This window comes from Seriola dumerili, unplaced genomic scaffold (assembly GCF_002260705.1).
Source record: "Seriola dumerili isolate Sdu_G_001 unplaced genomic scaffold, Sdu_1.0 BDQW01000116.1, whole genome shotgun sequence".
NCBI lineage: Eukaryota > Metazoa > Chordata > Actinopteri > Carangiformes > Carangidae > Seriola > Seriola dumerili.
The window spans coordinates 522,780-535,706 of NW_019174371.1; the positions used below are offsets into that span (position 1 = coordinate 522,780).

Genomic DNA, 12,927 nt, shown 5'->3' on the forward strand with positions numbered 1-12,927 from the left:
GAGAGTGCACCTCCATCGCGCTCGTTTTTAGCCTCAAGTCTCAGACTTAGTGATGAAAGTCAGATGATGAAAAAGCAAGAGAGTGATCAATAAATGCATTCCTGCATGAGTTTTACATGCCTGTCGACCGGCCAAAAATAATTTCTAATCCTCCACGCTAATGTTTACCGTATTATCTTCAAATATAATTGCCTGGAAATACATGCATACGCTCTAATCTGTAAATGAAACATTTTCCCATTAAAAAACATCTCACAAGCTGTTTCCCTCTCCTTGACATACATTATAAGAGATAAGATGAAGCGAGCCGAAATGCATAAATAGTATCTTCCCGCCCCACCTGAAAGGCTGTACTGCAGTGCATTAAAGTTCTTGAAAAGAAATTAAATTGTTAGGGGGGGAGTTGCTTCCTGACAGCTTATCAATAGAAGCGGAGGATTTAGGAGAAGCAAAACACTAGCAGACGGCGCTAAGATTCTGCAAATAACAAGAGCGGCATTGCTGGAGTTCCCAGCAGATGGAGAGGAAAAACAAACCTGGCTGCTACATTGCCTGGTTGCTAAGCACCACCTGGAGGTAATGAATGTGTTGTCGGCCTGAGAGGCATGTGAGACGAGAGGCACAGTCAGACTGTCTACTCAGACACATTACAGAGAGCAGGTCTTACTGCTTGTCCTTGATATGGGTCATCTTTGCCAGCAGATATGCTCATGAATATTTAAACAGACGGCAGACGGACTGACCACAACAGGAATCTCACACAACATTAGAATATGAACCAGCAGTGTGGAGGCCATGTATCTGGGCATCAGATCTAAAAATCCCTAAGGGTTGGATGTGTGGAGTGTTGGAGGTAAACACATTCATTCCCGTACTCTCATACTGTATTAATCATGAACGGACAACCAGAGACTGTACTGTTCTATAAAATACTCTGAAGTTGATTTATTTAGACACCTGAGGGAAAGGTCGTGTTCTGCTACTGTAGCTAATGTGTGGTGGCTCCCAGGCAAAAGAAAGGTGACTCACCACACATCCGCTGGAGTCCAGCTTCCGGTCAGATATGCAGCGGAAGTTGCGGCTGCAGCCTCCGTTGTCTTTGGTGCAGTCTCTGACAGGTCCGAAAGAGTCCAGGAGAACCTCCAAAGAGTCGAAGGATGAGCTGATCATCAGCTCCTCCCTGTACAGGAGTGTGAAGGAGAAGAGTTGTTCTTTAAAAACTACAGTAGCTCTTAGGAGCAGATCTAACCAGCATCTATGGAGGGAAAAATTAGGAGCAACATAAACATACGTCTGTGGACTCTGAAACTTCAAGTACCCTTTTTCACACTTGTATAAAACCCCGCTCTGCTAAGGTACATAGAGGCGTGCGGTGGTTTGGAGTCTTGAGATTGGAGTCGAAGGTAGTTTTTCTGTCATTTACTGTGTGAATAATTTTTCCACTTGCCACAAGTTTTTATTATCCCTGCAAATAGTCGCCGTGGACCAAGTTTCCAGCTGCACAAACCAAGACTGTTAGTTTGTACTGTTGTTCTATGGTCATGTTTTGAGGATTTTCTACTGAGAAAGAATCAAGATAATTAGACAGCATTTGTGCAAAGAATGTTTGGGAGGGTGATATAGAGGACACACTACTCTGACAGGATGTGTTTCGCTCAGTCTTACAGATTGTCTACATCTCCTTTAATCATGATCAACCGTTATTTTCTCAGCAATACATTGAGGAGTGACAGTTACATAACCAGAAATAATATATATTTTTTTTTTATTTAAATCCGCAGTTATCGGGGTGTGTTTGTATATAGGCACAGTAATTAGCTAAAGAGTCATAGTATATACTGACATCACTGCTTATTTAGATCCAATACCTTGATTCTGTGGGGAAAAGAAGTAAAGTTAAAAAACTATCAATACTGTTTCACTGTAAGAAAGTAATGACTGTCTGAAATTTAGCATTCAATTAGTTATGCCTTGCTGTCAGCAATATGTAATTTGCTCTCATGAAAATTGATTAAAGTATCGGGTTTCTTTAGATCACATTTCACATGTGTCTGGAGGGAAAAAAAGAAAAGAAAAAGGAAGTGTCAGATTGGTGCTTCAGCCTTCTGCGCTGCCACACTTCCTGCGACACCTTTGCTCTCAATATAACTTATTCAAGAGATATCCATTTTCATGACTTACAAATACTTGCATGTTTAATTTATTCTGTGTAATCATCACGAGGACAGCTATGACTCCTCACAGCACAATTGCTATGCAAAGTAGAAGACTTATAGACCGATAAAAACGCACCCTGAATTCATTGCTCTAACCTTGTTCTGTGCAGTCACTTTGTGTTCCGGTGATTTTTTTTTTTAATCTTTTGCAAGGTCAATAAGTAGATTCATGCAACAGAAGGACAACAGTATAAGTATTTGAGATTGGTGCAGATCAACAGAACAGACAGGACTTCTGTGTTTTCTCATGGAATCTAAATTACACAGATATTTCTGCAGAGGAATAGTACGGCTGATGATAAACAAGAACCTGTGTAATAGCATTTCCATGAACCTTGTCATGAAAAAATAAATAAATAAATAAATAAATAAAAAAGGTTGACCTCTCAGGCACTCAAAAATATTTTTTTTTCCAACTCCTCGTACTCTTCTTCTTTCCCTGAGAGAAAAGACAGTGAGTTTCCTTCCCTTTCACAGTCAACTTGATGTTATCTTACAAACCAATTTTTCTATTATAATTGCCCATTGCTTTGTTGTCATTTATTCAGAGGGGACCTATGGAACAGAGCCTCGGCAGATGATGAAATTCACAGCAAGTGCGAATGCTAAATTATTTGGGCGCCGCAATTATAGTCGGGGCACATCTGCAGATTGTGTGCAATACGATTTACTATTAACTATCACACAGGCGAAGAGTCATACAGGCGACTACAACATACCTCATACCTGAGAGAGGAACTGAAGGAAACACCATGGTGTCAGGAAAAGCAAGAGATTTATTCCTTTAGGAGCATAAGTGTGTGAAGCAGATTTTGTGGAGATGTTAATCTTGTGTGCACAACTGATATTTGGTTGGAGGGTAGCACATGAGAAATTAAAAAAAGGGTAAATACTCCCAGGATGTTTTTCATATGTACAACTTAATACTGCCTCTAATGAAATGGAGGAGTTACCAGAAATATTTCCTGTAAATTAATCAGCAGGAGATCATGAATATCTCAAGTACGCTTCTTAGAATGGTGGCAGTAAACGGATGTTTCACTCACTTGTAATCAGTATCTGGATAACAATAATAAAGTTTATTTATAAAGCTACTTACGTACAAGAAATGCAGCATAAATGCGCTAAAACTAAAATTATATGCATCAAGTGGTTCCCATAAAAAGACGATATGAACATAGAAAAGTTAAAAAAATTGAATTAAAATGAGATGGACTAATACGATAATTAGAAAATAGAAATAAATAATTAATATAAATGAATAGTGGCTTACATAGAATGCATAAAGTCAAGAAAGAAACCTTTTCTTTAAACAGAAACTTCTCTGTACTTCAGCTGCCACACAACATTTCCACTACAGGTGAAAACTCACTGTGGGTTTTATCTGCACAGGGCACAACCTGAAGTTGCCCCAGAATAACCACCCTCATCAGTGGTGATGCGGGGGTCTCACACACACACACACACACACACACACACACACACACACACCAGTCTTTCTTCCACATTTACCAACCAATCACCGACATCAACACTTACAGCAGTTAAAAGAAGCAGCACATAAGTGCAGAGTAAAGTGCAAAGGCTAAAGTGAAGAGAAATGTTTTTAGTTTTCTTTTAAAAATACTTCATGAGCTGGCTTCTCTGATTGGTATATATATATATATATATGTGTGTGTGCTCCTGGATACTTTATCTGGACATTGGCATCTAATCAGGGCTTACCTTCCACCTGCATTATATTCTGATTTTACAATGCAAATGAGATAGGTGGGGCAGGCAGCCTTGTTTACCGACACAGCACAAAGAGGCTTTACTGAGCTTCCCTTTGCAGAGGGACATGTCATTTTGTTTGGGCTAGCTAAGTTAGCATGGAAGGAGTTAGCTGAGCAGCCAACTAGCTTGGTTGATTCTTTTCTTGAGAATGTGGGAAAACTGAACAGACTGTGACGTTTGAATATCGCTGAACCCAAACGCAGGCAAACTCAAAAGGGTGTAGGTGGAAAAAAAAGGTAATTCAATAACAAAACGTGACTTAAAAACTGGTGAGGCAGAGCTCAGAACAAATCCAAAATGCAGGAAAAACACAGGAAGAAAAACAGAAGCGACACTGAGGAAACGCAACAGGAATAACACAGACAATCTGACGAGGTCTGAGGGAAACACACACACTTAAATACCCGAGGGAAGCAGGGATGATTGGACACAGGTGAAACACATTAGAGCGGGGCAGACAATCACAATGGAGGGAAAGTGGACAAAGACAGGAAATAAAACAACCGCACAAGGGAAGTAATTTCAAAGTAAAACAGGAAATCAACCAAAGCCCAAACATAAAGAATCAAAACAGTCCGTTCAGGGACTGAGGTCTGATCACAGTGCTGTCCAATGTGACTGTAATTCCAACTGCGTGGATTCTTTGGGCTGTCAACACTACTTCATTTCAGTCACCTGTCTCATGCACATCTGACAGAACAGATAACGACACAGCATCGCAGGTCGCTGGCTCAAACAGGGGATGTTGCATTTCACAGTCTGTCTCCTGTGCTTCATTACAATAATTGTGCATTGGGCTGTGAGCAACACCAAAATGCATCTGAGCATTAGTACTGTGCACTCGCACTGTGACCGATCAGATCCAGTATAGACTCTGATAGAGGACCCGAGGTGCTGCACTGCTGGTGAGCTGCTTCAGCTGCACAGCCGGTGTAGACAAGATATAACACCAGGCAATAATGTGCTTTTCCTCATTCAGATCCGGATACAGTCTGCGTGTTAATATACGGCGTAAACAGGTTCAAAAAGTCAGAGGGCTGGCGTTGATCCGGTTCGGCCCCTCTAAAGTCTACAGTTCTTTAAAGCCTTTGAAAACCTAGTGACAGGTTCCGACATGAACAAACTGTTTTCTGCCAATATGGGGTTCAGTTGAGAAACGCTGATGTCACATACTGCTGGGCGCCAATTAGGATTCAGCAACATTTTAATTGGAATCCGATGACGGTCAGTGGTTTGTGTGGACACTGCAAATCAAATCTGATCACACCACACCCACACAGTCCCGGTGAACGGATTAGCTGGATTTCTCACTGCTGAACTCTGAATGAATAGTACCTAAAGATTGTTTTCTTTCTTTCTTTCTTTCTTTCTTTCTTTCTTTCTTTCTTTCTTTCTTTCTTTCTTTCTTTCTTTCTTTCTTTCTTTCTTTCTTTCTTTCTTTCTTTCTTTCTTTCTTTCTTTCTTTCTTTCTTTCTTTCTTTCTTTCTTTCTTTCTTTCTTTCTTTCTTTCTTTCTTTCTTTCTTTCTTTCTTTCTTTCTTTCTTTCTTTCTTTCTTTCTTTCTTTCTTTCTTTCTTTCTTTCTTTCTTTCTTTCTTTCTTTCTTTCTTTCTTTCTTTCTTTCTCTTCTTTAATTCATTATTTTTTTCTTTTTATTCTGATGTTGCTCATTTAGTCAGGAATATTTATTTTATAGAGAAATAGTTCAAGATTTGAGTCCAAGTTTTCAGGGGCTTTAAATCAGGATGTTCTCATTATGAACTCGCTGTGACACTGCATCCACATGTTCTTCAAATTACAATGACAGACGATTCAAACTTTTATCCGACATAACTGACGCTGCAGTCACTATCAGGGTACACTACTGCTTTATTAAACCAGCAGAATGAGCAACCTCATGTGACCTTTTCAGAAAGTAAAATACATAAGAGGAAGAGGAATATCCAAGAGGAAAAGCTGTTAAATGCTGTTAATTATACAGACTTGATTGGTGTGATATCCAACTACAAACTGAAAGAGAAAAGTTCTTTAATATATTCAAAACATTTGATTTAAAACAGAAAGAAAACAAATCACATGGATGATTTTGACAACGAATGTAAAGAGTACTCTCAAAATGAATGGGTAATTATCACTACCTGCAACGTATTTAACATTTTTGTCCAAGACAGTTGTCTGCACTTGAAAGAGGCAATAATTGTTCGTCTCAATTATGTGCACCATTAACATGGATAGCTAAACAATGGCAGGGTTACACGTCAAAACAAGCCATAAAAAGAAGCATTCATTCAGCCCATTTACCAATGAAACGTACCACTAAAGGTTTATATGTCAAATTATGCCCTGTCATTTACTTGCATTAGTTACTTATTCAGTTCAGAGAGAGAAGTGAAAATTACCGTCGACAATGAACATTAGAAAAAGAAATATTTCAAATGTAAATGTGTCTCTGTAGATCGCTGCTTTGATGCGTTTGATATTCAGATTATACAAAAGAGTTTTTGCAATAATATCCACTCAATTAGAGAAATGAAGTTTTCATTTTGTCTTTTAAGAGTGACTAATATATAAAAAATGGACAAATAACAAATGTTAATCCTTTCAATACGACACCAAGGCAACGCTACAAGAGCACTAATAGATATATTAAGGAAAGAAACACCAAGGCTGAGTCCTCGTCCGGTCATTACTGCTGTGAAGCCCTTTAATCAAGGGAAGGAAGATCAGGGCTCAATCGCTATTTAACCATCTGCTCAGGAGCAAGACGGAAGAACAAATGATTATCAAACATGGAGGAACGCAGCTCAAAAGCAGAGTAAAATCAGCGGCTTCAAGAAGGTGTTAGCAGTGTTTCCTCGTGGTCCCTGGGGAAAGCTGAAGGTAGTGTTCATCAGATCATTCATCAGAGGAGAAATGAGTTATCTACACAGCGTCTCGACAAAGAAAAGCCGCCAAATGAAAATCCCGGAATAAAATTACAACAAATAAGATGTGTGGAAGTAAAGCGATCAGCAGCCCTAATGCACACACAACATGTCAGCTGACTGGAAATGTTCTTTTCTTCTGGTTTATGTGCAAATAACAGTGAGACAATTATAGAGATAATTGCGAAGACATTTCCTATGCATCAGTGTGACCCTCCAAGTGGCCCCAAGATAAATCTGACAGGTCACAAGATGATTAAAGAAATAAGAAACACCAAATGATGTTTACATTTTCTGACTTTTCCCTTGTTGTTGCTGTTTTCTAGTGAAATATTGAATAGTTAAATCTCTTTAGACCTCTACAAATCCAACTGAGCAATATCAGAAGAGGGAAAAAAGGGTGTTGCTTTTACTGAGGTGATAGATGGTTGTTATTATAGACTTTGTCACAGAGAACATTTTGAATTGTCTTAGCAGAAAAGGACCACATGTCACTAATGACAATAATAATGGCTCTATTCCATCTAGCTGTGCCAGGAAGCCAGCTTGTACAGGACAGGGTCCTTGGCACACCAAAACAGAAGGCAGCCATGTTTCATGGCTCTGCTTTACAAGTCTACATGAGAAATCACAGTAAGTTCTCAAATACTGACCCATTGGCAACATATATACAGTTTTGTTTTGTACAATCTCTGTCTAATTCAGTTGAGCAAGAGAAATAATCGTTTTTTTTTCCTTTTAAAACCCTGGTGCATACATTACCCACAATGCAAGATGACCACAGACAGTTCTATTGGGGATTTGGCTGCGTTATGCTAGCAGTGGCTTATGTAGCCTGGATCGTCTAGCCTCAAGCAGAGAGGAGGACAGAAGTCTAGTAAGCGCATTTCCCCAGAACGAAGTGACATCAGACTTTGTGCAGCTCCCTCTGGAGACACAAACGTCCTTATACAACTTTTCCACATATGTAGTAGTGGTCCCCAAGTGTGACTGCAGCAAATAAACAGCAGTTAAGGTTTCATTACTGTCTGGCGACTAACACAAATGCTGAAACGCTGAAAAGCTGAAAGTTGGATTCGCTGCATGCCCCTGACTCACAGTAACCTCCCCATCTTTACTTTCCACTCACTACAAGGGCACACTACCTCCACCGATGGCACTGAGCGCTGGTAATATAATTGTATTGTGGAAAATTGTCCAATATGGACGTATTTACTGGAGATATTGGTCTACAAATACACATCACATTGCTGCTGTGGTCTTTGAAACAAGGTAAAAAAACAAACATCCCAAGTTGATTTCACTCCCCTCGTTTAATACACACACCGTTCATCAAAATGTTCAGCCAGAGTCTGTCTATGTAAAAATCTACCCAACTGGACGTTTGAGCGATGACTGATGAGGCAGAGGAAGTGTCTCTATTCACTGCAACAGACATTACAGTCCTTCGTTTAACAGACACCTGCTGAACCTCCAATTATTTAAATACTGTGGAGACATTTTATATCAGCATGTCAGCTACGGCTTCTGTCAGTCACAGGCTAAAAGTGAATGAATGAATGAATGAATGAATTTCTCCACTTTAATCCCTGCTCCGAGAATTCAACTAGTTTTAACCAGCTGTTTAACCACACACACTCACACAGCTGGAGGCCTAGCTTCTACATCTCTTTCACTCTCCAGCAATTAGCGACAAGTTGGTGATTTATGGACAACAAGTACACATATTCTCTTCTGACAATGCAGCATGTTTAATGGAAAACCACAAAGACTCAGCGCAGTTTCTCTCTGACCCAGTTCAGCACGGTGAGAAAAGTCTAACGGCTATTAGACTGTTTAAATAATCACTGATTTGATTGATGAAAATTTTTCTCTTACCTCCGTAAGAGAAAAAATGAATCAAACAGACTTCTGCCTTTTGCCTAATGGTATTCCAGCTCTTCAGGCTCAGTCTCATCCTTCAGCTGAGCCTCAGCTCATGTTTTTCACTTTTATTTCATGGTCATTCTTTCAAACGGCCTCAATTTTAAAGACTCGGGCAAAACACACAAAACATTATCCATAAACTGTGATTGTACATTTCACAAACCATCAATCCCAGCTGGGTGGAGACCTTGATCTCAAGCCCGCCTTTGATGCTCTTTGCTGCAATTCGGAGACCATCATACTATTTACACTCACTCTCTGTTGACAGCAAAACTCAGTTACTGGAGATATATGGTATACTGCTTTAGAAAGAGTCAGCCAACCTTGTTCTACTGGTTTAATTTATGTTGAAGGACCAGTGTGTAGGACTCAGTGGCATCTAGTGGTGAGGTTGCAGATCGCAACCAACTGAACATCCCTCCCTTTCCAAGAGTGTAAGAGACACTACGGCTTTACGGCAAACAAAAACGCCAAAGGCCCTCTCTAAAGCCCGTGTTTGGTTTGTCCATTCTGGGCTACTGTAGAAACATGCTGATGCTACACGGTGGGCTCTGTGGAAGAGGACCCACTCCTTATGTAAATGTATGCCGATGTATAGCGCTCATTTTCAGCTAACGAAAACACAACAATTCTTAGTTTCAGTTGATAAGACACTAGTAAAAATTTATTAATTTCTGTCAATAGAGCCTCCTAAATCCTACACACTGGTCCTTTAAGATTTATTAAGAGAGTAAAAAGCTATTTCCTCGTATATATATATATATATATATATATACACATATATATATACATATATATATATATATATATATACATATATATATATATATAATATTTTTTCTTTCACTATTTTGTGTCTAAGGAGCTGCAGGCATTGATGCAGGCCTCAGCACTGATCATTTAAATGTTTTTGCTCTTGTTAACAAAATTATATAATCAGCATATATACAATATAAATAATTAATTATGAGCTAAATGTCACAAAGATCAATAGGATTTATTAATTGGGTCAGTGAAGACGAAGACAATTTGTTTGGAAAATTTTATATAACTAATTATCTTGTGTTTTTTACTTTTCCCACAAGACATATGTCAAGTCATGTCAATTCAAATCAGTTGTGTACTTCACTGGTAACCGGTGAAGAGAGGCCAGTTCATTGGAGATGTGGTCTCTCTTCTTGGTGCAGGGAGTCGCGCTGCTGCATTTTGAAGCAGCTGCAGGCGAGATAAGGTTGACTGACTGATTCTTACAGAGAGAGGGCTGCAGTCATTGAGGCAGGAGGAAATAAAAGCGTGAACTACAGTCTCCAAATCTTTAATGCACAGGAATTATTATTTTGAAAGTGATCGAAACTGGGAGAAGCCAGTGCTGACAGCTGGGTTGATTTGTTTATCAAATTTTAAACCAGAATCAAAGATAACACAGAGGTTTTGTGCACAGGAGTTCATATTCAACGACAGAGGCCCGAGGGCATTGGTTGTAGTTGCTGAGTTGTCTGCGGAGCCAAACGTTGGGATCTCAGTTTTACTCTGGTTTAGCTGAAGGAAACTTTTTGCCATCCAGGATTTTACATCCTTGGTGCAATTTAAAAAGAGATCAACACTGCATGGATCACAAGGCTTCAGCAGCAGGTACAGCTGGATGTCGCCAGCATAACAATGGTAGGAGATATTACATTTTCTGAAAATAGACCTGAAAGGAATCATGTATAGAGAAAATAAAACAGGACCTAATATGGAGCCTTGCGGTACTCCACAAACGATGAGTGCAGAGGAAGAGTATTCATTATCAGAGGCTCATCTGTTTTGGAGGTAGGAGGCAAACCACTGAAGGGTTTGTCCCTGAATGCCAATAACATGCTTAAGGCAATCTAAGAGGATGGCGTGATAGACTGTGTTGATTAAAATAGTGTAATTTCCTGAATCCAGACAGAAGAGCAGATCATTTGTCACCCTCAGGAGAGCGGTCTCTGGTGTGTCCTAAAACCTGAACCCCCCCTTCATGGATATTTTCTCGATTCGAGCCCATACATCACCAGAGGGCTCAACTGTGAAAGCCTTGTGTCCCAGGTGCAACCCCCTCCACACCTGAGCATCGCAATTTTATTTTCAGGCCCCAACTGAGCTCTCTCCTCTTCATCCATGTCTAGCAGCTGCTTTGTGGAAACAATAACAAAACTACATGAATGAACCCTTTAGCTATTTACATAAAAACACATCCTGCCCCTACATCAGTTACGTTATATGCATGTTTGACGTTTGATAAATTGAGAAATAAGAAATGACATTAATGGACAAACTGATCAGTGAACGTGACATTAACATTGTGTAACAGAAACTTTAAATAAACTACATCACGCACTTAACACACTGTATATTTACACAAACACATTCTTTGTGTTAGAGACAAACACTATTTGATAAGTAGCTGGAAAAATAAAAATAGCAGAGACAGTCTACTGGAGGCATGAGTTACTGACAATGTTGTTTTATTTTACAGTATCCTGCGGTAGGACTTCTTCACGTCTCAGTCATCCGAGGGCTTAAAATTAGCAACTGCCTACATGCTAATAGGAAGAAATGATGATGATATTAATTTGAGCGAGACTAATTTTACCTGACAGAATTTTTACAGGGCAAATAACCATCAGCAAATTAGGGAAGGATATGACACGGCTGTGCACACTAACGTGTTGACAGGGCATGTTCCATCATACACTCCGAGACAATCCCCACTACTAATTACATTAACCTGCCTCTTCTCTGCAAACTAATCCTGGTCACACAGACTTTATGCTGCAACATAATGATTTCAGACCAGCTGCAGCCATGTTACCTCTCTCAGTGAGTCTTAATCCTGCTGACCAATGAGCAAAGTACTACTACAGTACACTTAGGAAAAGCTGGGGGAGAAAGGGGGGAAACATGGTGGTATATCTATGCGTTACATCCTCTGGAGTCACATTTACATTAAATTCCTAAAATAATGTTGGGCTCTGCACTGCTGGGTTTAGGCTTTCAGACTAATGTGTAGATTTATGTGGATTCTTTAACTTATGTAATTAAACTGTTCCCTAAGTGGTCAGGCGAGATTTAAAATCAATATACCAACACTATGTAAATCAGGCCTTTGCTGTCTTTGCATCATAATGCTTTCAACCACAATCTGACATCTAACAAAATAAGTAAATTACATTATGCAGTGTCTAAAATGTTGTGGGGAACTTTGTAAAATATTGTTTTAAAAAGTAATCTACTATTACAAGGTAGGCAGCAACTTTTTCTAACTGTACAGGATTCCTCCCAAATGCATCTAATGAATAGTTTAGTTGCTTAAGTGTGAAGAATTTGGCTGTTAAACTTGTCAGAAGTTTGGACTCATGGCGTCTCGCGTCACTGTCGATTAAAAAACAACAGACTTTATTCCCAGGAATGTCCTCTGTCAATTTCATGGACATCCCACCAGAAGTTTTTGTGATACCTGTCACAGTCTGAGCGCATTCATAACATGTCTGTCTTGTTATTGAAGACCCCCTCCAGTGAAAATCAAGTTATTAACCTTGTTAACACGCCCACATGATGTTTTTTTTTTACATATAATGCAAAGAAGGCAGTCAACTCCATGACTGAGTGTTTCCACCTTGAACTGCAGTGAACCAATGATGGTCTCATAAAAACAGATTCAGACAGCCAGGGTTTCATACGTCACAAACCTAACAAACCAATCCCGGCAATTTGTGGGGACCAGGGGTGGGGCTTAATAAATCCAAAACTTTGTCAGTACAGAGAGAGAGAGAGAGAGAGAGTTTGCATTTGCACAACCACTAACACTGTGTCAGCCACTGCCAGCTACAAGATAACAAGTGTGAAGGAGATCTTTCTCACTTCTGGTGTTCATCTTGTATTCCTAGGCCTCACTTATGGTCCGACCTTCACTGTTTTATACACATCCGGAGACACTGTTATCCTCCGCCGCCGGGGTAACCAAGGTCTTATAGATAAGAAGGTAAAGAAAAGCATAAACTGAGAGAATACTCCATAAATCCAGTCATTGTCAAGAATGAGCTAACCAGGGGAAAAGACAAGA

General features: G+C 39.6%; 1 protein-coding gene across 1 annotated transcript in view; it reads right to left on the bottom strand.

Moving 5' to 3' along the window:
• The window catches only part of astn1 (astrotactin 1), a 376,673-nt gene that overhangs the window by 226,820 nt on the left and 136,926 nt on the right, over positions 1 to 12,927 (bottom strand). The window contains exon 13 of the mRNA XM_022748096.1: positions 1,030 to 1,180. Coding sequence (XP_022603817.1) covers positions 1,030 to 1,180 — 151 coding nt within the window. The remainder of the gene's footprint in view (positions 1 to 1,029; positions 1,181 to 12,927) is intronic.